At 35.3% G+C, this 22,491-nt stretch overlaps 1 protein-coding gene, 1 long non-coding RNA gene and 2 pseudogenes across 2 annotated transcripts; 2 read left to right on the top strand and 2 right to left on the bottom strand.

The window, feature by feature from the left end:
* Positions 1–597: 597 nt before the first annotated feature.
* LOC132298996 (uncharacterized) lies at positions 598–4,467 on the bottom strand. Its single transcript, XR_009480000.1, has 2 exons — positions 4,041–4,467; positions 598–813 (listed from the first exon to the last, which is right to left on the bottom strand). It is a non-coding gene; the product is annotated as an uncharacterized LOC132298996 (long non-coding RNA).
* LOC132298994 (AAA-ATPase At3g50940-like) lies at positions 1,335–3,313 on the top strand (annotated as a pseudogene).
* A 517-nt stretch (positions 4,468–4,984) lies between the features above and the next one.
* On the bottom strand, positions 4,985–17,904 carry LOC132300930 (U-box domain-containing protein 45-like; annotated as a pseudogene).
* A 460-nt stretch (positions 17,905–18,364) lies between these two features.
* On the top strand, positions 18,365–20,623 carry LOC132298591 (probable pre-mRNA-splicing factor ATP-dependent RNA helicase DEAH4). Its single transcript, XM_059794993.1, has 2 exons — positions 18,365–19,414; positions 20,445–20,623. Exons 1-2 carry the CDS (start codon positions 19,215–19,217, stop codon positions 20,563–20,565), a joined length of 321 nt encoding a protein of 106 aa, XP_059650976.1. The 5' UTR covers positions 18,365–19,214; the 3' UTR covers positions 20,566–20,623.
* Positions 20,624–22,491: the final 1,868 nt, after the last annotated feature.

Below are 22,491 nucleotides of genomic sequence, written 5' to 3'. Positions count from 1 at the left end.
TATCATAAATTATTGATAAAAATATTTAAAGAAAGAGTGTATCTTATTTTTTCTTGATAAAGAGTCTTTGCAGCATGTTCTTTTCTTATGCATAAATCTCAGGGCAGCCTGAGAAAATAAGTTGAGGAAGGACAATAATGAATTTTTTTAGTAATTTCAAAACGGAATATTTTAGAGGTATATGGCAATAAAGTGCCAAATTTTGCTGCAAATGAGGTGGCTTGAGCCTTTTCAAGTGAATATTAGAATCACATCGCAAAGAAGATGGAAGATGAATATTCTGCAATATTTTCAAAGAACTTCCGGTGGACACAAAATAATAATCGATCTTTTTGCCCTTCAAATTAGATTATGGCAGTTATTCTAGTTAATATGACAATGAATATGATACTTATTCTAGCTAATATGACAATGAATATGATACTTATACTCTTTCTCTATATATATACTTATATAGGTACATATTTTGCAATTTGTATGTAAAGGTTGCAGTATACAGCAAAAGTCTCGCCCGAAGAGGAAGGGGTGGTGGTGGTTCGCCGGAGAAGAAGGCTTCGCCAGTGGTGGTTGCAATTTTCTTGAATAATTTGCTTTATATATATATATATATATATATAATCCTGGCAAACTAGGGGAGGGGAACTTGATCCCATAAACTGTTCAATTTGAGGCCAAAAGTTTATGAATTATGATTATATTACCAAAAAACATGCCTGTTTTTCATATCATGAGCTTCTCCCTTGACTCCCTTCACTCTGTACTTTGCAGCCTGCCCTCTTCCTATGCATGTTTTTAATATGGAGTATAAGAAATCTGTAGAAAACGTTAGTTGAAGTGTGACATATATGGAGTATAAGAAAACTTAGAATATACATGCTGACATATGCAAAATTAACTTATCAATTTCATTATTCAACTCTTTTCTTAGGTGTGACATATGCTAAGTAATGTGCTTTTAATTATTTAAGAAATCGTAGCTTACGATAGAATCTTAGAGACGGAGTCACCCTGTTGTCAATATTAAAATTTAAAAAAAAAAAAAAAACAGATTAAAGCTTGTTGAATAGTATTAGTGTATGAGAATTCCTTGAGAAGGTAGTTCTTCAACATGCTTGTCCTTGTAATACTCTGCTTCCAGAGCAAGTTGCTTTATGGAAACATGGTTGAATTCTACAATTTCTTCCTGAGTGGTGTGGACTTTAGTTGCTACTAATCTTCAAAGAGCTTCCAATGGAAGCTCCTTCTAGCCGATGTTCTATAAAAGTCATCTACCTAAAACTGCTACAAACCAAGCAAGCAAAAGCAATAACAAACCACAGTTTTCTTTTATAGTCTTTTGTGTCCAAAGTTCCAAGCATGTTTTCTGCATCAAGCATGCCTTCAACAACATCAGTTCTGTCAACGTACACCACTTTTGCTGCATCAGCAATGCTGGTTAGGTCAGTGTTCAATGAAGTCCAGAACATGACCAACCAGCTTATACCTCAACAACTCCGAGAGAAGCTCTTATCTAAACTGGGAGGGCTAATTGGGAACCTTTCATCTCAAATGACTCTCATCATTGATAAATATGATGGACTCTCCCTCAATCAAGTCTTTGAGGCTTCACAAATCTACTTGCGCACAAGAATTACTCCTTCAGTTCAGCGGCTCAAGGTGTCCAAGGCATCACGAGAGAAAGAACTCTCGGTCACAATCAACAAAGGGGAAAAGATCATTAATACATATGAAGAAAATCCAATTTGTATGGGAAATCATTTGTACCGAGACTCAAAAGACGAGCTTTGACGACGAAAGCAACTTTTCTACTGCAAAGGTTGAGCATCGATCCGTTGAACTCAGTTTCGACAAAAAGTACAAAGCGAAGGTATTGAGCTCTTACTTGCCATATGTATTAGAGAGGTCAAAGGCCATAAAAGAAGAAACCAAGGTACTAAAGCTCTGCTCCCTTGGAGACTACTGTGGGGTGGCATCAGTCAATCTTGACCATCCATCCACATTTGACACATTGGCAATGGACCCAACACTGAAGAAGGAATTAATAGATGACTTGGACAGATTCGTGAGCAGAAGAAAGTTCTACCAGAGAGTTGGGAAGGCATGGAAACGTGGGTATTTGTTGTATGGCCCCCCTGGTACAGGTAAGTCGAGCTTGGTTGCAGCCATGGCAAACTATCTGAAATTTGACATTTTTAACTTGGAGCTCACTAGTCTTCAAAGCAATGCACAGCTTAAAAGCCTATTGCACTCTACCACGAATAGATTGATCCTTGTGATTGAGGATATTGATTGCAGTGTCGACTTGGACAACCGACAAGATGGAGGCAACAACCAAAGTAAAAGTCAGGTAAGACAATAGCTTGAGTAGTAGTAATTTTCTTTTCTTCCTGACAATAACTCCGAACCCTTTACCTTTCGATACGAAAGTAGAGGAAATATCACTAGACCACATGCCTTGTGACTAAGTAGAAAATAAATTGATTCTAATTTCTTTTAAGCCCCTAGTGTTCAAAAGCATATTCCTGTCCAAAAAACTGGCTGGCTTAGTTAATAGCATTTGTGGGAGCCTTACCACAAACCTAGATAGGATTTTTCTTCTCCTTCTTGCTGTCTCATTCAACCTCCTAACTTCGTCACTTCTTGATTGTTATTTTTGTATAGTTGACATTGTCTGGGCTGCTTAATTTTATTGATGGGCTATGGTCAAGCTGTGGCGACGAGAGGATAATTGTGTTTACTACCAATCACAAGGACAGGCTTGACCCCGCGTTGCTGAGACCAGGTCGCATGGACATGCACATCCACATGTCCTACTGCACTTTTGGGGGGTTCAAGATTCTTGCTTCCAACTACCTTGGTATAACCAACCACTACATGTTTTCTGAAATTGAAAAGCTCGTGACAGAGGTGGAGGTCACCCCAGCGCAGACTGCAGAAGAAATCATGAAAAGTGATGAAGCGGACATTGCACTAGGAGGACTAACAAAATTCCTGAAAAGGAAAAGGATAGAATTCGATCAACCAAAGGCTGAAGAAAAAGAAACCCACGAAGAAGGAAAAGAAAGTGAAGAAATCAAGAAAAGTGGTGAGAAGAAAGTGAGGAGCAACAAGAGAAAGGCTAGAAAAGGAAAACGCAAATCTCCTAGGTTCTAGGACTTTGTTAGCATTGTATTGTTTCTATTGCATGCCTAAGCCAAAGTGATCACTCAAATTAGCGCATCTAATAATTCCACACATTAAATGAGCAACAAAAACACTTCTACCAACTGCAACTTTATTGAACTATTTGTAATAGAATACTCTGCATCTGTGATTCGCCTGTATATGGTTGATAGACTAATAAAGGAAAAATGACTTCTCAGAAGATAAATTGAAGGTCGAGAGTTTGACCCTGCGTGTGTTTCAAAAAGGAGTAGCCTAGTGCACAAGACTCTCGCCATTGCGGTGTTTGAGAGGGTCTAATGCACACAGCCCTTACTTCCGGAAGGAAAAACTGTTTCTGATTTCAAAGTCGTGACCTCCAGTCACAGTGGACTAGCTTTGTCATTGTGCTAAGGCCCACTCTCAAGTACGAACTCCAATAATCATTTAATTTAATTAGTACTATTTGACATCCGAAAATGGGTTTTGTTCATACTAAAAGAAGAACTACTATGGCTCTTAGGAAGAATAGAAATATAACAAATCAAAAAATTCCAACTACAAGCTTAATTCACCATTTAAAGTACTTATCAATATCCTAAACTTGTAAAGATGAACATCAATTTGACAGCTTGAAGAGCTCTCAAATCCCTCTTCATCTTCTTCTTTCTCAAACCCAAACACACAAGATTGATTGATCAAAAAGCCATCTCCATTGTGTTTTTTCAAATGGGTCATCTCAAAATCTCTTCAATTTTATTTTTTCAAATCCGAACATGAAAAGGGCAATACTCAAATTGATCATCATTCTCAAACAAACCAGTTATATACACAAATTGTTGAGTGTTACATGAACAATTACTTGTACATGAATGGGTATATGAAAGTTAGAGGCGTACCATTATATTGCACCAGCTGAGACTAATCGATTAATCACTCGTTGCACCATTAGCAATTCACTCTCTCTCTCAATCGAGCTTTTAGGTTTTGCAGTTGAAATATACAGATGTGTGGTTTATAATTGAAATAGGGCATACTGGTAATTTCAAATCAGTCAAAATGAGTATTGTTTTGTCATTCTAGATCTGCGGATAATACACGGACTTCAGTAGCAAAAATAAATTTCATGCTATATTAGTGAAATTTTTTTGGACTGATGATAAATGTCATGCATGTCTGTTTTGTTCTTCATAACCAAACCGTTAACGACCAAACTTCCTAAAAAGATTATAATGGAAAAAAAAAAAAAAAAATTGATGAGATTTTATTTTTATATTTTTAATAAGACAATAGAAAAAAAATTCTTGACACAGAGGGAAACATACTTGATGAGTTTGCTTTATGATATTATTTGAGTTTTATATTTTTTTCTTCGTTTTGAAAGTTAATTTGGTACTCCTAAATGTAACAAAGAGGCATGCAATACTTCTCCTCTCCTTTTTTATTTTTTTTATTTTTATTTTTTTTATTTTTAGCAAGAAACTCACACACACCATTTTGATTTTCCTTACCACATTTTGGAAGATAGAGGAGATACTACTGAGCCACACGAAAAATTGAAGCAGGCACTGTTTCTCTAAAGCATTTGCATTAATTTTCACATCCATACACTTGGGATTGCTTTAGAACATTGATCTAAAGCCAGAATTATAGTATCCATACTACATGTAAACCTACCCACAAAAAGAAGGTAAGGAAAACCAAAAATTACAGGGGCCTGTACATCTCGTCTTCTCTGTGGAAAACTTAAAAAACACTAAAGTGAATGCCTGAGGGTAGAAGAGAGAACAATTCAAAAAGGAGATACACCAGAAGTTTACAGCAGAGAGATAAGGTCTCGACACTAGGATGATACCGAAAAGCTCTTGGTCTTCCACAAAAAACTCAAAGCATTGCCCACCTTTCTTCTCGAGACCGACTTGCGTAGTGGTTTCGACTCTGAATCAGTCATCCCCAAATCACTATTTTCAGGATGCTGATGAGTCTGAATCTGTGAAAGTTCTTGTTGTCGCTGCTCACGGAACAGCATCAGAAGTTTCTGAGCCTTCTGTTTCCCTCTTGTAGTCCCATTCACTGAAATCGACACCAATGAAGGTATAACCCCTTCTTGCAGGACCATTTGACTGCATTTCTCGTTTCCATTACATAAAATCAAAAGACAGGCGGCAGCCTACTCCTGCTCAACAGTCTCACCAATGTCCAACATTGTTGCAAGTGCACTAACAAGGCCTGGGGCTGCTACGATTTCAGCTCTTGCTGATTTACTCGAACCTAAGTTTATAAAGACAGCTATGCATTTCTCTGTCCATGCATGGTCACAAGAGTTCGTGATAAGATACTGGAGGCCATTGATGATGCGAGCTGAGAGGAGGTTGGGAATATTGGAAGGGTGGGTGGAGAGATTATAGAGAGCATGGAGGGCATCAGGCTTGCATTGAGGATCAGCTTCAGCCTGAAGGACCTCGATTAAAAAGAGAACAGCCTCACTTGTGCCAATGGTAGGCTTGGCTTCTTCAAGGCAGGAAAGGTTCAGGTACAGGGCTGTTGCTGATATGAGAGTTGGAGTTGGCAATCATTTGCTCCAGCATTGGAAGTACTCCAGCAGCCAACATCACTTCCTTGTTTCTGAAAAACAAGATTAATTTAGAAGTTTATTAAAATCTATTCACTGTTTCTACATGGTTGTAGTAATCAATTTACGAGTTTACTGTTGGGATTTATATGCCCTGGCATAGCAAATTTCTGTTTGAATTAATTGACGTATGTTCCTAACGTTTCTGAAATATTTATGTTTTATACAATTGGTGAATTCAATGTATTATGTTTCGATTCACTATGAAATTGATAGTGTCCATTTAATTATAAGAAATATTTATATATATGTATGTGATGGCAATCAATGCATGATATATAAATAGTAATTATAAATTGTTCATAATCGGTAATTATGGATGGACTCATAATTAATTAAGACTTGAACTGGATCCGCGTTAGGTTGAGATATATTTGCGAGAGCCGTCGTATGCAATTACTTCCTATCACCGTCATGGCATTTGACTCTTAAGCATGAGAAAAGTATAGACTCTTTTATTAATTAATAATTACTTTGATTTGTTCGGCGGATTCTTCGGGATCCTTAGACCGACACTTCGGGTAGTTATGTAATTAATAGTTAGAGGGTTATATTTTCAATATTTGTATCATTGCTACTTGTATTTATTTTGTATTGATTATGGTTGATCACAAAGTAAATTCGAAGGCCTTCGTATGATTTTAGACAAAATGATTTATTATATATTTATTTATTAAATTATTATTTTTGTCAAACAAATGTTTTATTGTGATCGAGCCAGAAATAATCAAAGGTACCAAAATAAATATATTAATTAAGTAGTCGGATTGATGGCATTATTTATCCGATAACTAATTATGCATAGAGGGGTCAAAGTGCAACATTGACTTAGAGGTTATTTATTATTTAATTGGAGTTCAATTAATTTCTTTTAGTGGAGTAGAAATTAATTTATGAATTAATTTAATTGGGTCCATGGACCGGGCCAATCATTAATTCATTGTAGCCAATAAAATAATAGGCCCAATGGATTCTCACTCATAGCCCAACTTGATATTGGAATCATATTAGATTTGAGACATATGAATTAGAGATTGAGAAGGATTAGTTGTTTCCTTTTCTTTACCTTTATGTTGCCTATAAATATACATGGTCTATGTATATTTTAGGGGGGATTGATGAGAAGGAAAAAGGAATAAATTTTCTCTCTCTAGAAAATTAGGGTTTATGTTCTCATCTAATGGAGGCTCCCACAAGCCTAGTTTTCCAAGGTCATTCATGGAGGCTTATGAGTGATTCCTAAAGGCAAAACAATTACCAAGAAGATGGAGATCCAAGGAGAAGGCATCTTGCTAAGGGATCTACAATAAGTGAGAACATTCACTTTAGAGTAAAGTTTTAAAGGTTTACTCAGACCTTTGATGTAAGTATTCAATCTGTTAATTGAATGATACATCATATTTTATTTTTGCGTAAAACTTGTCTCTATGTGATGAATCAAGATCTATGAATCAAAATCCCTCGAAATGTTTTTAAAACTTGCACGTTTCCTAACAGTGGTATCAGAGCATGGTTTGATTCATTACTAGAGATCATGATTTTATGAAAATCATCATTCATGGATCCAAAATTATATTCATATATATTTTTATTGATGTATGTTGATGTATGAATTAATATATTGATATATATTGATACATGATGATGTATGTATAATTGTGAATGGATGATGATGTGTGTTTGGGCCATGGATGAAGCTTATAGGTTATTTGAATGTAATTAAGGCTTTGATTTAGCCGTTTGAAAGTTCAATGATGTAATTTAATTTTTCCCATTGTATTTCAAATTGTAAATTTATTTAAAGCCATGTAAGATTCATCAAAGGGTGCTATGAAGCTTCAAGAAGGTCCAAGAGGATTAAATTAGGCTTCAGGAATTTTCTGGGATTTTTTAGAAATTTTTCGGAATTTTTCTGGAATTTTTTAAGGCTTAATTTAATTTCTGGAATTTTGTATTTAATTTCTGGAATTGTTACGGCGATTTTCCGGCGACCGGAGTACCGTCAGCGGCAAGTACAGTCACCGGAGTAAGGCTGCTGATCCGGTGCAATGAGGTGCACCAAGATTCCATGCAAAAGGATATAGAACCAACAGATCAGCATCAGTGGCATGAGAGGATTTAGTGTGGACGCGCCTACAGGGCGCTCCAACATTGGCCAACAAGCTGGCGCGTGAGGACCACGCGCCAGTCAAAGGCTTAAGTTCAGCCATCTGGCGCGTGCACTGCACGCGCCAGACAATATGTTTATAAATCAGGCGCGTGTGGACCACGCGCCTGCTAGTTCCAGCGCCACATGGCGCGTGGCAGCGCGTGCCACGCACTGCCAGTGTCTTCTCGTGCGTGCAGGCACGTGGAGGAGCTCTGGGGCGCGTGGGCGAGCGTGAAGGGCGCGTGGGGCTGCTGGGAACAAGTTTTTAATGGTTGCAGGTGCTGTTTTGCTTTTCCAGGTGTTGTTTTGACCAATCCTGACGCGTACAAGCCTCCGCAAGTGTACGCAAGCTAATGAAGGACCTCCAGACTCAATAGTTAGAGCATTTAAATGTTAAAAGCTGATTCCATTGGCCGTTTTTTATTTGCTTGATCATTTATGCGATGTATGAAATGCATGGAATATATAATTGTTAATTAATTATTATTCATGCATTGGATCCATGATATTTATTTAAATGGCTTGATTTATATTAGTTAAATTATGAAAATTAATTGGATTTGATTACAAATTAATTAGAGGGCACTTATTGGGAAACGAAAAATTATTTTTATAAATTATTTTTGAAGTGTGCCTCAAGTTAAATATTAGTGAATCGTTTAAAGTCCAAATATTTTCTAAATTTAATTGGATTAAAATCAAGACGTTTTGCATGCATTATATCATGTAAATGAATAAAATGAAAACCCTAATTATGAATGATTAAAAATTGAGTGGGAGCGGGGATTTTTATACATTGCCCCATGGCCTTTGTTATTAACACCATTGTAATTAGATCTTCAAAAATAAGGCCCCACGCATGATTTGAAGAGTCTTAATATTACAAGAATGGTTATCTCATGAAAATAATAATATTAAATGTTCATTGTAATTAGATATTTAAAAATAAGGCCCTACGCATGATTTAAAGAGTCTAGATTATAATGACAAGATATTTAATGTTTTATTTTTCATTAGAGCATTAATAACGTTATACACTCAATCTAAAATCAATAGTGTTAGCTCCCCAACGGAGTGATCTATACTAGGTGATTTTAGAAAGGCTAAACATAATCGGGAATTATTTCATATAGATAGACAAGGCATTGTCTTAAGAGATATGGAAATGATGGGATTTGCCCGCCAATAGCAATAATGAACTTCGCTAACCGAATAAGTTATTGGCGTATTGGTTATTCGATTTTTCATGCAGTGGTTAAGGGACCCACATACTATTTTAATGGAAGTGCTCACCTAATAGTAAATGAATCTCAACAATAGTAATAATGAACTCCTCCAACAGGATAAGTTATTGACATATTGATTGGTTGATTTATTATGCTACAGAATTGAGGGACCCGCATTAATTAAAAGGGATTGTTCACCAATAATGATAATGATCTCTTATTCGATTGAGATTTATTATATTATGTGGTTAACAAATTCATTTTAATTTTAAATATGCATGACAATATTAATAATTCACCTTGCATGTTGTATGAATGCATTTATATTCAGATTAATTATGTCTAATCTAGTTTATCTGCTTGCTTACATATTCAATGTAACTGGACCTCATTAATATTGATTGGGAAAGGAACTTAGATATTTTATTCATAACGTAAGGGTACAAATGTATTTACTACTCCTAAACCTAATCCTTTTACTTTAAGATACCCAAGAGAACATTGATGCTTTGAATAAGTGAAATAACGCAAATGAGATGACTTGGTGCAATATTCTAGAGTTTACCTCGAATACGCTCCAAAGCTAACATTTACATTATTTTATTTTCTTTAAGCATCATGTAAAATATCAATAAGATGTTTTGGTGAGATTAGATAGAGAGTATGCTGAAGTACTATATCAGACTTGAATATCATCAAGATAGCCTAAGGAACTCCAGTATGAAATCGAATTTTGGAAAATGATTGTTTATTATTTAAAATTAGCTGGAGATCAATAGGGCTGACTTGGGTGGTAAGTTTCAAGTTAACATGATTATTGCCTTGTTACCAAACTCATTCGACTCTGTTAGAGTGAACTAAATAAGGAATCAGTTTGAGTTCACACTCGCTGATATTCTTATAGAATTGGTAATAGATGAAGGGATAATCAAGAGTATGGGCGTTCCTATCAATCTAACCTAGTCTATACCATCTTCTTCTAGGCCCAAGTGGACGAGCAAAGCAAAGAAGAAGGATGATAATAGGACTAGACTAGCACAAAACATGGGTATTCAAAAAGGTTAAAGGGAATAAGGCAGTGTATGTTGAGGGCAAAGAAAACTGTTTCTTTTGTCGCTAACTAAAACACTAAAGGACGAACTGTTTAAGCAATGACGTGGCATAGGAAAATATATATTTAATCATTGAGCCATGTTATGTGGTTGTGTCTATTAATTCCTGATGGATAGATTCTAGAGCCACTAAACATGTTTGCAATTTATTGTAAGGATTTCAGGATTCCAGAAGCCTCGATGATATGGAATATATTTGTACTTAACCTGATGTCAAGGTTGTAGCTAAGTCAGTGGGAGTATTACATCTGAAAATAGAGAGTATGAGGATATTAGTATTAGAGAACTATTTTTATGCACAGAAGTTAGACGCTATCTTATTCTTGTTTCACTTGTGGTTTATAAAAACTGTGTTGTTATTTTGTAAAACTGGTTTTATAAAATTGAATAGATATGCGATTACTTCTGGTGTATTGAAAGATGGTTAATATACTATAATCACAAATTCTTAAGATTTGCAGGATGTAGAAACTAATGTTGCATCTTCTAGATTGAATGTTAAGAGAAAATTTGTTATTCCTGACTCATTGTATTTTTAATGTCTATTTTTGGGTTGTTATCAATCAAAATAAGATTCAAAGATTGGTCAAAGAAGGTTTATTACCTAGTAAGGCAGGGGAGCCTAAACCAAACTTGTGAACCCTGTTTTGAAGGATAGATAACTCTTAGGGCTTAATCAGCCTGATGAAATAGACATAAAGGACAATTGGAGTCGGTACACACTGACACGTGTGGTCTTATGAACATCCAAGCAAAATTACTCACGTTTTGGATAAGTTTATCTGATGCAACACAAGTCTTAAACTCTTGGTATTTTCTGAGAAGGTTAAGACTGATGTGGAACACATATTAGGTAAACTTGTCAAGACACTTCGATCTGATCGAGGATATGAGTATTTCTTGGGATAGTGCAAAGACTATATGGTCAATGAGGGTATTATGTACCAGTTTTCCGCAATTGACGCTAAATGTATTTAGGTGTCAAATAGGAATAACAGAATTCCACTTAACATGGGTAGATCTATGATCAGCTATGCTACATTATCTCTTTCATTTAAGAGTTTAGCGTTAATGACATCGATGCGCATTATGAACTGCATTCCATCTTAGTCTGTCTCAAGGATATCGTTGAGCTGTGTTTTTTTACTAAATATTAGTTTGAATCATATGCACATATGGGATAGTCTTACACATGTGCGCTTGATATGGACAAGTAAGTTGGAAGCAGATCATAGGCATGCTAGATTTGATAGCTACTCTAAATGTCACTAGGATGGATTATTTTATGATCTCAAAGATAAAAGTTAATTGTTTTCACTCACTGTTTATCTATAGGAGAATCATATTATGAATCACATACCTAGTAGCATAATGTTAGAGAATTTGGTATGAGTACCAGATGTACCACATGTGAACATACTTATTATAGAGATTACGAATAATATATGAATTCCCTATTGATGCGTTAGCATCATCTACTACACAGATTCTTGCATCGGCACATTGATGTAGTGGGAGGATTATCATCCAATTCGACAGAATCATGTTTTTAGGTGAGACCATTATGGACACCCTGTTAAACATGAGTTGGACCCAGTAAGCTACACGGAAGCGTGAACCGATGTGGATACAGATCGTTTTGGTGAGTTACTATGAAATCAGAGTTGGAATCGATGTATTCTAATAAATTCTGGGATCTTGTAGAACTTTCTAGTAGGGTGATTCCTATGGAAGGCAAGTTAATCTACAAAAAGATACCAGAAGATTTCTTAGTGAATAAATCATGAGTGTGCAAGGGAATGCCATTATTTTTCTAATTCTATATATATTGATGACATCCTACTCATTTAGAATGATGTGGAAGTTGTGTCATCAATAAAAAGGTAGTTGTTCAATTACTTTTAAATGAAGGATTTTTAAGATGTAAGCTATATTCCTAGGATCAAGCTTTTGCAAGATCAGGTTAAAAGGAAAATAGGCTTATCTTAATAATCCTACATTGATAAAGCTTTGACCAGGTTTGGTACGCATAACTCAAAGAATGAGTTTTTACTTTATTGATATGGATGGCTCTCTCTAGTAAGTAGTTTTTCAAGACTATCAAAGGAGATTGAGCAAATGAGACTGGAACAATATGTTTCGGCATATGAGAGTCTCATATATGCCATGGTCTATACCAAACAGGACATCCGCTACATAGTAGGGATAGTCAGTAGAGATCAGTCCAATACTGAACTTGACAACTGGTCTATTGTGAAAAATATCATTAAGTACCTAAGGAGAATCAATGATATCATACTCATTTATGAATGTGATGATATGGTCCTAGTCAGGTATGCTAGTTCTGATTTTCAATCAGAAGTAGATACTATGAGGTTCATGACTTAGTGTATGTTCACTTAATAGAAGGGAAATCAGTTGGTAGATTGTCAAGCAGATTTCAACTGTTGACTCAAACCTGCAGGTGGAATATATTGCAGCCTTAAAGGTGGCAATATAAGTCTATTGGTTTGATCTCACTGATTTAGAGGTTGTGGAGCATACTAGTTTGCCTATCGAGCTATATTGCAACAATAGTGCAGAAGTAGTCCAAACCAATGACCCAAGGTTCCATAGATGAACAAAATACACTGATAGGAAGTATCATGTTCTACATGATATTGTCCGGCAAGAAAATGTACTTGTAGCTAGAACATTGCATTGGAACACAACTTTGTTGATCCATTATCAAAGGTGTCATTGATCAATAATTTTGATCATCATCTGGATAACATTGGAGTTAGGTGCAATTTGAATTGGCTATGAGGGCAAGTGGGAGCTGTTGGGATTTATATGCCCTGGCATAGCAAATTTCTGTTTGAATTAATTGACATATGTTCCTGACGTTTCTGAAATATTTATGTTTTATACAATTGGTGAATTCAATGTATTATGTTTCGATTCACTATGAAATTGATAGTGTCCATTTAATTATAAGAAATATTTATATATATGTATGTGATGGCAATCAATGCATGATATATAAATAGTAATTATAAATTATTCATAATCGGTAATTATGGATGGACTCATAATTAATTAAGACTTGAACTGGATCCGCGTTAGGTTGAGATATATTTGCGAAAGCCGTCGTATGCAATTACTCCCTATCACCGTCATGGCATTTGACTCTTAAGCATGAGAAAAGTATAGACTCTTTTATTAATTAATAATTACTTTGATTTGTTCGACGGATTCTTCGGGATCCTTAGACCGACACTTCGGGTAGTTATGTAATTAATAGTTAGAGGGTTATATTTTCAATATTTGTATCATTGCTACTTGTATTTATTTTGTATTGATTATGGTTGATCACAAAGTAAATTCGAAGGCCTTCGTATGATTTTAGACAAAATGATTTATTATATATTTATTTATTAAATTATTATTTTTGTCAAACAAATATTTTATTGTGATCGAGCCAGAAATAATCAAAGGTACCAAAATAAATATATTAATTAAGTAGTCGGATTGATGGCATTATTTATCCGATAACTAATTATGCATAGAGGGGTCAAAGTGCAACATTGACTTAGAGGTTATTTATTATTTAATTGGAGTTCAATTAATTTCTTTTAGTGGAGTAGAAATTAATTTATGAATTAATTTAATTGGGTCCATGGACCGGGCCAATCATTAATTCATTGTAGCCAATAAAATAATAGGCCCAATGGATTCTCACTCATAGCCTAACTTGATATTGGAATCATATTAGATTTGAGACATGTGAATTAGAGATTGAGAAGGATTAGTTGTTTCCTTTTCTTTACCTTTATGTTGCCTATAAATATACATGGTCTATGTATATTTTAGGGGGGATTGATGAGAAGGAAAAAGGAATAAATTTTCTCTCTCTAGAAAATTAGGGTTTATGTTCTCATCTAATGGAGGCTCCCACAAGCCTAGTTTTCCAAGGTCATTCATGGAGGCTTATGAGTGATTCCTAAAGGCAAAATAATTACCAAGAAGATGGAGATCCAAGGAGAAGGCATCTTGCTAAGGGATCTACAATAAGTGAGAACATTCACTTTAGAGGAATGTTTTAAAGGTTTACTCAGACCTTTGATGTAAGTATTCAATCTGTTAATTGAATGATACATCATATTTTATTTTTGCGTAAAACTTGTCTCTATGTGATGAATCAAGATCTATGAATCAAAATCCCTCGAAAAGTTTTTAAAACTTGCACGTTTCCCAACATTTACATCATCATTAAATAAAAATGGAGGAGTAAGGATCATCAGTAGCACGATCACAGCAGCAACCATATAACTTTTGAAAATGGTCTCACGAACAAGAAAACAAATCCAATAAGAAGACCAAACCAAGTGTGCAAGGGTAATGGGAATTGGAAACTTGATTCTATCATTTTATTGACAATAAAATAGACCACAGCCTTGTAGCCTAGTGGTATTGTGGTACATGAAAGTAGTTCAGGATAGGAGATGAGGATTACGCCCTATAAAGTCACCCCTTTGGAGAAGGAATTACTGTAATGTTAAAAACAATTAGGAACTGTGTACTTATTTCCAAATAGGCGCTTATGATGAAGAAAAAGAACATCTAACATGTACAATAAAGGCTTCTTCAAAGCTAAAGGATGGTATTAGGAGACATAAGGTTGGCATTAGCAGACATACCGTCCCTCCAAACAACAAATGCATAGTTCAAGCCAATTTTTCAAGTCATAAAAATCTTTGATTGGCTTCCGTAGGAACTTATCAAGGCAATGAAACCTTCACGGAAGAACAATTATCTAAACCTAATACAAAAATACAATATCTTCTGCGCACATATCCAATTATCAAGTATACAATATCAGGAAATTATGATGATTGACTTTCTTCTTCTTACACGAGATTGTGTGATCATATAACCGAATTGTGACGATGGCTACATGTGTTACTAAAATTCCATTTAATTCTAGCATTATTATTTGTTTCTTTAATGAGCAAACATTGTGGCGGGTGGGATTGAAGTTAGGGATCGGTTAAAGAACACTTAGCCCAAGAAAAACAAGATCTATTAGTTTTGCCAATAATATCATGAAATATTGTGGCCAAGAGAGTCTAATTTTTGGAACTCTCATTACAGCTATAAATCATACTATATGTCCATCTATTACTATGGCTACAGGATACATTGTTTTAAGCCATTGAAATTATTGAACAAGAAGACAGACCGGTTATTGTTAACAGCAAGGTTGAATAGCGCCATAGCTCCAATTCCTGAGCCATTTCATTCCTTTCATTCACAGCACACTCTAAAAACTACAGCAGTGCTTCAACAAACCCATTGGCCCCCATATATATCCTAGCTTCGTCATCATCCTTTAGCAAGTGTCTTATCTGTTCAACTACTATGCATTTTTTTCTCAAGTCTTCCTCTTTGCCCAAGACAATCAAAAAGTCCTCATATCTTTCAAACACACGAAGCTCAGACTCTTCCTCCTGTGAGGACACATCTTCCCCTTCATTTCCTTCAGCTTCCTCAATAATACCACTCTCCTCCAGAGGAACCACCTTTACTCCCTTCAACTTATAAGGGACAATTCTGTCTATTGATTTTGAATTTGCTGACTTACTCTCAGTCAGGGCCAGCCTCCAGTTGTTGAGATCAAGAGAATCCGGGGGACAATCGGGAATGGGAACTCCATTCTGTTCACACCAACTAGCAACCAGACCCTTAACACAGTAATTAGGAGTCAAACAAAGATGGGAAAGCTGTTGCTGAGTTTTTGGGAAGGTGTTGTGCCCATCGTTGAACCAATTTTCAATGCAAATCCATTCATAAGTTTGCCCAGAAGCAATAATGACGGCGTCGTACATGAGCTGCAATGATATTGGACACCTCAACTCTTCAGGGGGAACGGGAATCTGCCCTGACCTTCTGAAGTTTGGCTTGAAATTGAATGAACCGAGTTTCGAGAGATGTCGCTCAAAGGCATGACCATCACCCTCAAAAGAGCCCTGAACAGTGGGAGAACAAGGTGTTGAACCCTGTGAATCATTGTCATCTGAGAATTCACTTCTAAATAACTTAGAATATTTTCTCATGAGATGTAAAAGATAAGCCACAATTGATTCCTTCTGCTTATCTTCCTCAATCCTAGCTCTTTCTATGAGTTTCTTCAGAGCCCTTCTTTCTCCAAGGGCTGCTCTAGAAGAGGTAATGCCAAGTCTAGAAGCAGCCTGGTGAAAAGATTCAAGCTCGCTATTGTTATTACAGTTACTGTTGAATCTTCTCCCTTGCTGGAGCAATGCAATTAGTTCATCACCAACTTGCTTCTCCAATGGATCAAGTGAGAATTCAATCACCTCAAGCTGACTTAGAATTTCTGAAATCTGAAGTAGGTGTTAGTTACAATTATAATCAAGAAACCTTTTGGGGGGAAAAAAAAGACACACACACACAAAATTATAATCAAGAACAATAGAACACTTACTTTATAAAAAGGCAATGGCCATAAAGAACTAAAAATCAATCCAACGAAGGACAATAATGTGGTCAATTATTCTATACAAATTCAAGAAGATTATTGACAGTTGAAATATAAATAGCTATAAAGAACTAAAAGTCAATCCAATGAAGGACAATAACGTGAATTCAAGAAAACTATTGGCAGTTGAAATACAAAAGTACATTCTATCCGGAAAAGAGAAAAATCTAATCCAAAAAGAACCACAACTCACTGTGAAAAGGCATACAGGAGCACTTAAAGGATCAATATGACAACTTTGTAGACAACAACTAATTTAAACTAGCTTACAAGAAGGGACCAAATGTTGCAAACTGAGCTCTTTCTTTCCTCTTTTGTTTTTTTTTCTTCCCTTTGTTTGATATACCCATTACACTAAGATTAGCTTTGTTTGTGGCCACATGGAAGGAAAAGAAAAAGAAAAAGCTGATTCAAACACAACACCTGCCATAATATCTGCAGCAATCATCCTACGTAATCAACTCCATCCAAAGATGGAATAAGATCATTTTGCAATCTATCTCATCAATGTACAAGAAAGTTCTTGGTTGGAGTTTTCACTGATCAACACAGGTGAAACTCCCCTAAACCCATTGTCATAGAATTATATGGACAAAGATCATTATATCTTCAGTAACCAACATGTGTGATGAATTATTCCCCCAACTGACGAGGTCAATTAACGTTATATCACGTCAATATACAGGAAATTTCTTAGTTGTACTTTCATTCAACAGAAATAATGAAATCACCCTAAAACCAAATATTGAGTATTACTTATAAAGATCAACAATGCCATTTTAATTGCTTTGACCTGGAGATGACAATAAATGCTTGGTGGAACTTAGAAATACGTCGAGACCAACCAAATTGAGTTGACTAACAACATCATGGTTCATTCACAAAATCAACAAATACCAGTACCACCGAGAAAATCATCCAAGGACACAAACTTATATTTACTACTGCTACTTTTACAGCATATAAAACAAAAACTTTATCAGACTTTACAGCACTGTAAAGAATCAACCAGGAAGACAAGAAAGAGATAGCTAAAGGAACCTAGATTAATATACCTGACAACCAATAGCTTGTGGAACAATATCTTCGACCCGAAGACCACAGTTTCAGTCTCATGAGCAACACTAAAACTTAGCCCCATCAAAATCATGAACATGCTTGACTATAAGGCAGAGGAAGAGCTTGTCAGATAGGGTGAGTTTAGTTCAGTGTAGTTGAGTGAATCAACTCTGCAACTCACTGAATAAAGAGGTGACTCAACTGAGCTTGGGCTTCACAGGCTAACGGTTTCAGTCAGTATCAAACCGCTGGATGGACCTTATAAGGCAATAGATTCAAATTTCAGGGACTCGCCAAAACCTATAATTTGTTGTTAACTAGTCACACCACAAATTGGGTATGGTTGAAAATCACCACATTGTACATGATTCAAATGTAAATGGCATGGTTGAAAATCACCACATTGTACATGATTCAAATGAAAATGCAACTATAATTGTTTTTAGTGAGATTCCTACTTGTGCGTCCAACTTGTTGCCAAGGAAAATATATATATATATATCAACTTGAAAGAATTAAGAGGGATTTGAGCCTATTGATGCAGAGAAATCGGAATGTCCGGAATTGGGGCCTTTCTTGTAAAGGAAAAGAAGAGGTGATTGAGGCACCCATGTGGTGTCGGTCGAGAATTCTTCAACAGTAAAGATTTTTTTTTTTTTTTTTTTTTTTTTCATTGGTAAAAAATTCACACACCCATTTGTCCCCATATAAACTCACATTCATCATTTCCTTTGAAAGATAGAGGAAATTAATAGTGTGACATACTTTCTCGTCAGTTTAATAATTTGTATTAAGATCTGTTGTAAACATTTGAAAGTATGTGTGCGATAATTTACTTAACAAAAAAAGAAAAAAAGAAGAAAGAAAAAAGGAAAACAAAAAAAAAAAGGATTGGCATCCCATCCGTGTTGGATTTCAAGTAGCAAAAGATGCAATTTGGGTCAAAAATTGAGGAAATCAAAATGCTAATTTGTGGGTGGTGTTCAGAAATGTTAAAAGTATTGGGCTATCAATTCAAATATGCTGAAAATACAGGAGCCCAATGAGAATTCCAATACATTTTTTTTTTTTTTTTTTTTTTTTTAATTTTTAACAACACAATTCCAATACAATTTTTTTTTTTTTTTTTTTTTTTTTTTTTTTTTTTTTTTTTTTTACAACAATTCCAATACATTCCAGTGAGTGAGATTTTGATTACTACTATTATTATGACAGTATATTTATTTATTAAATCCAAACTATTCCAGTGAGTCAAACCAACGATTCGATTCATGGTCCTCGTGAGGTTTACCACTAAAAACCCTAATTTATGATAATTTTGGTTTGGCGCGACTTCGAGCTTTGAATTGGTTGATCAATGGCGATTCTTCCTATCCTCCAATTCGAAGAACAAATTTTAGAAACAGTGGAACGAAACCCAGTCGCAGTAATCATCGGCGAGACTGGGTCAGGAAAGAGCACTCAACTCTCTCAGATGCTTCACAAACGTGGTTACACCAAATCTGGACTGATCGCCGTCACTCAACCTCGACGAGTCGCTGCTGTCTCTGTCTCTAGGTATATTCACACACACATATATATACATATATATAGGTAATTTATCTTTACTTCAAAGTTCAAACCACTCATGAAAGTTTCTGAAAAATTACACGTCTAATTTTGGTGATGGAAATAAATTAGTTATAGCAAGGTTCACTTTCATTGATATTTTGACCAAAAAGTTTGACTTTGTTGAGCAAAATAGAGCAGAATGGATGAATATGACTCATGTAGCCGACCCAAGTAGTTGGAAGAAGGGTTGGTTGTTGTTTTTGTTGTTATTGTTGTATTTGACTTGCTAGGTGTTCTTATATTTAGCTACATTGAAGAATGTTTTCAAATTTTATTTATATCATTCAATTCAAGTTGCAACTCATCAAGTTTGTTCTACAAACTTCTCCAATTATGTTTGTGTATATGTGTATATATATATTTTTATTTCTTTTATGGCCTCTAACTAGTAAATTATCTGAAAGTGAGTATCATCAACTCAAGGTTTGACTGTTAATTAATACGGTTTTGGGGTGGGTAGATATTTTATGAGGCGTTTTTTTTTTTTGGTTCTTGGAGCAATTCGTGTGATTTCTTATATATAAATTGTTAATGGTACACACTGTTGCTGCACCTTGGTTGCAGAGAGATAAGTGTGAATTTTCCAAGTGTGGTCCTACTTGGCCACATTCCTTTGGGTTAGGTTTAGGTTTAGGTTTTTCAGTTTATTGAATGTCAAATTCTGGCTCAATTGATTTATTTCATGATAATACTAGCTTATTGCTTATTTCTTATATGTCATCAAATCGCTTATTTCGTATTAGTTATTAATATACTGTTGGGTGGATGCTTTTATAGTTTTTTTTGAATGTTCTAATATTTCAGCCTGGCCCTATTAGTTGGGCTAGAATAAGAAATCTGTGCGTATTGGTTGATAATTTGGATCTAAGGAGGTTTCGTATTCTGGAGGAAGCTGCCCTCAATAACATTGACGTTGACGTGGTGTTATTCGAATTATATCTACAAATGATATTTCTGGGATTGTTGATCTTATCAGATGGCTCCCACAAGCATCCATTGACCATGATTGGGACAAGCAGCCATTGAGCATGATTGGGATGAAGACAAAGCTTTTACATTTATGGTTGGCGCAGTCTATTGAAACATCGTATGCATGACAATAATGGGAGAATTTCTGACCGTCGCCATGGGGGGGCGGGATTAACGTACCTATCAATTAGGTAAGAACATATTTCTTTTATTAAGTAGCTTAATTTTTTTTCTTCAAAAAATGTTTTATATGAATGTGTATATGAATGTGTTTGTCCACTTAACATGAACTGTATTGAGGTATATAAAGAATGAGCAACAAGAATACAATATACGTTATATATGTGTTATATATATGTGTGTGTTAACAACTAATTTGCAGCACACATATCTTTAGTTTTGAATCAGGTTTCTACTTGAATTTATATAAATATTGATTTAATAATAGTAGTTATTAATGGGGTTATTTTAGTGTATTCATGACCTTTGAGCTTTGGCGACCCAGTGCTTCTTCCTTTTGATTTTAGTTTGTAGAGTAATTATCTTACAATAGTGGTTTTAGAAAAGAGTAACCGAAAAGACTGTTGCATGATTAAAAACATTCTTAATGAGTTAGGATGAAGCGGAAGTTGTTACCTTCTTCCCCCAAGAACCAGGGAAAAAATATAATAATTGCTGGTTTACTGGGGTGAGGCTGTTTGTTCATGTCTGATTCATTTCTTATGAGGTCTCTGCTGCATTTCTGTTTCTTGTTGTCAATTCCTAATCTGGATTTTGATTAATATCTCGGGTTGCTATATCCATTCATAATTCTTAAAAGCTTTAAGATTTCTGCCTCCAAACCATTCCACACTGCCATGGACTTGATTCTGGCAATTTCCCCAGATTGTTTATCCTTAACTGAGGGCACTCTTTAAGTGTGTATGCTTTTTCGTGCAGGAGCCTGGGGATAGGAGGGTGAATTTCCCATGAAGCGAGCCCCTCGTATGTACCTGGAAATTGCTGCATGGTTCCACATTTCGCCAAGGCTTATAAAGCATCGGATGAAATTGATTCGATTAAGTAGTAGGCTATAGAGCCAAAGATATTATGTTTGTTTAATGTACCTGATGCTACTTTTTTTTTTTTTTTTTTTTTTTTCCTGATGCTACCTGATGCTACTATTTTTTTTTCCTAATGCTACTATTTTTTTTCCTGATGCTACTTTAAGGTGAAAGACTTTGTCAGCTATAAGTGTGCTTTCCTTGCTCGGTCTCTATGGCATCATGTTAACCGTGTGTTTAGGAGTTAGGAATTTCTTGAGTTAGAAAGTATTCTTCAATATTTGAACTATAGCTATTTGAGCATTCATTTTGTGCATATGCATTACGTTAACACTCCTATGTGTCTCATCAATTTAATTGCCTGATCGGCTATATATGCTCCGCCCAATCAATAAAATGACAAAGTGGTGATGTATACCTAAAACAAATAGAACTTCTGAAATGTCATAATCTAAAATTGACAAAACTACAGACAAGCAAAAAAATAAATAAATAAAATGCTAGAATCAGGTTAAAGTGAGCATCCGTGCATCCATTTACCCAAGGTGAGTTTGGCTAGTTTGGTTTAAATTGTGCTGACACCAAGGTTGACAAATATTAACAAAGACTTCATCTTTGATTTAAAAAAAAAAAAAAAAAAAAATTCATCTGCTATTGTCGCACATCACTTGGCAGATTCTGCATGATTTTTATTAAATTCAGAAGTGGTGGCGGATTAAAGGTAATATAAAGCTGTGAGGCAATTTCTACTCCATGAAGAAAACCTAGTAAGAGGTGATGTATACCTAAAACAAATAAAGCTTCTGAAATATTATAATTTCAAATTAATACTACAACAAAAAATGTAATGACCCGTGTTTTTATTCAACTCGGTGCGTCAGTGATGACCCAAAGCGGATCCAAGATGCGGAAGCAAAATAAACAAAATGGCCTCTAGGGATGTATGTCATCCTTAAGGTGCCAAGATGACTCCTCATGAAGCTACAGAACTCCAATGAGCCAAGCAATGAA

Source organism: Cornus florida, unplaced genomic scaffold (genome assembly GCF_030987335.1).
Source record: "Cornus florida cultivar Cherokee Brave unplaced genomic scaffold, ASM3098733v1 CherokeeBrave_3.0.0_Hap2_Chr03, whole genome shotgun sequence".
NCBI classification, from domain to species: domain Eukaryota; kingdom Viridiplantae; phylum Streptophyta; class Magnoliopsida; order Cornales; family Cornaceae; genus Cornus; species Cornus florida.
The sequence above is the reverse complement of the archived record's forward strand: the minus strand, read 5'-3'. Positions and strand labels throughout refer to the sequence as shown.

What these genes read in the sequence shown, in the direction of transcription:
- LOC132298591 (XM_059794993.1), top strand. Translation starts at nt 19,215, where the DNA reads ATGGCGATTCTTCCTATCCTCCAATTCGAAGAACAAATTTTAGAAACA. An exon ending in GCTGCTGTCTCTGTCTCTAG is followed by an intron (nt 19,415 to 20,444) that starts GTATATTCACAC and finishes TGATCTTATCAG; the next exon opens with ATGGCTCCCACAAGCATCCA.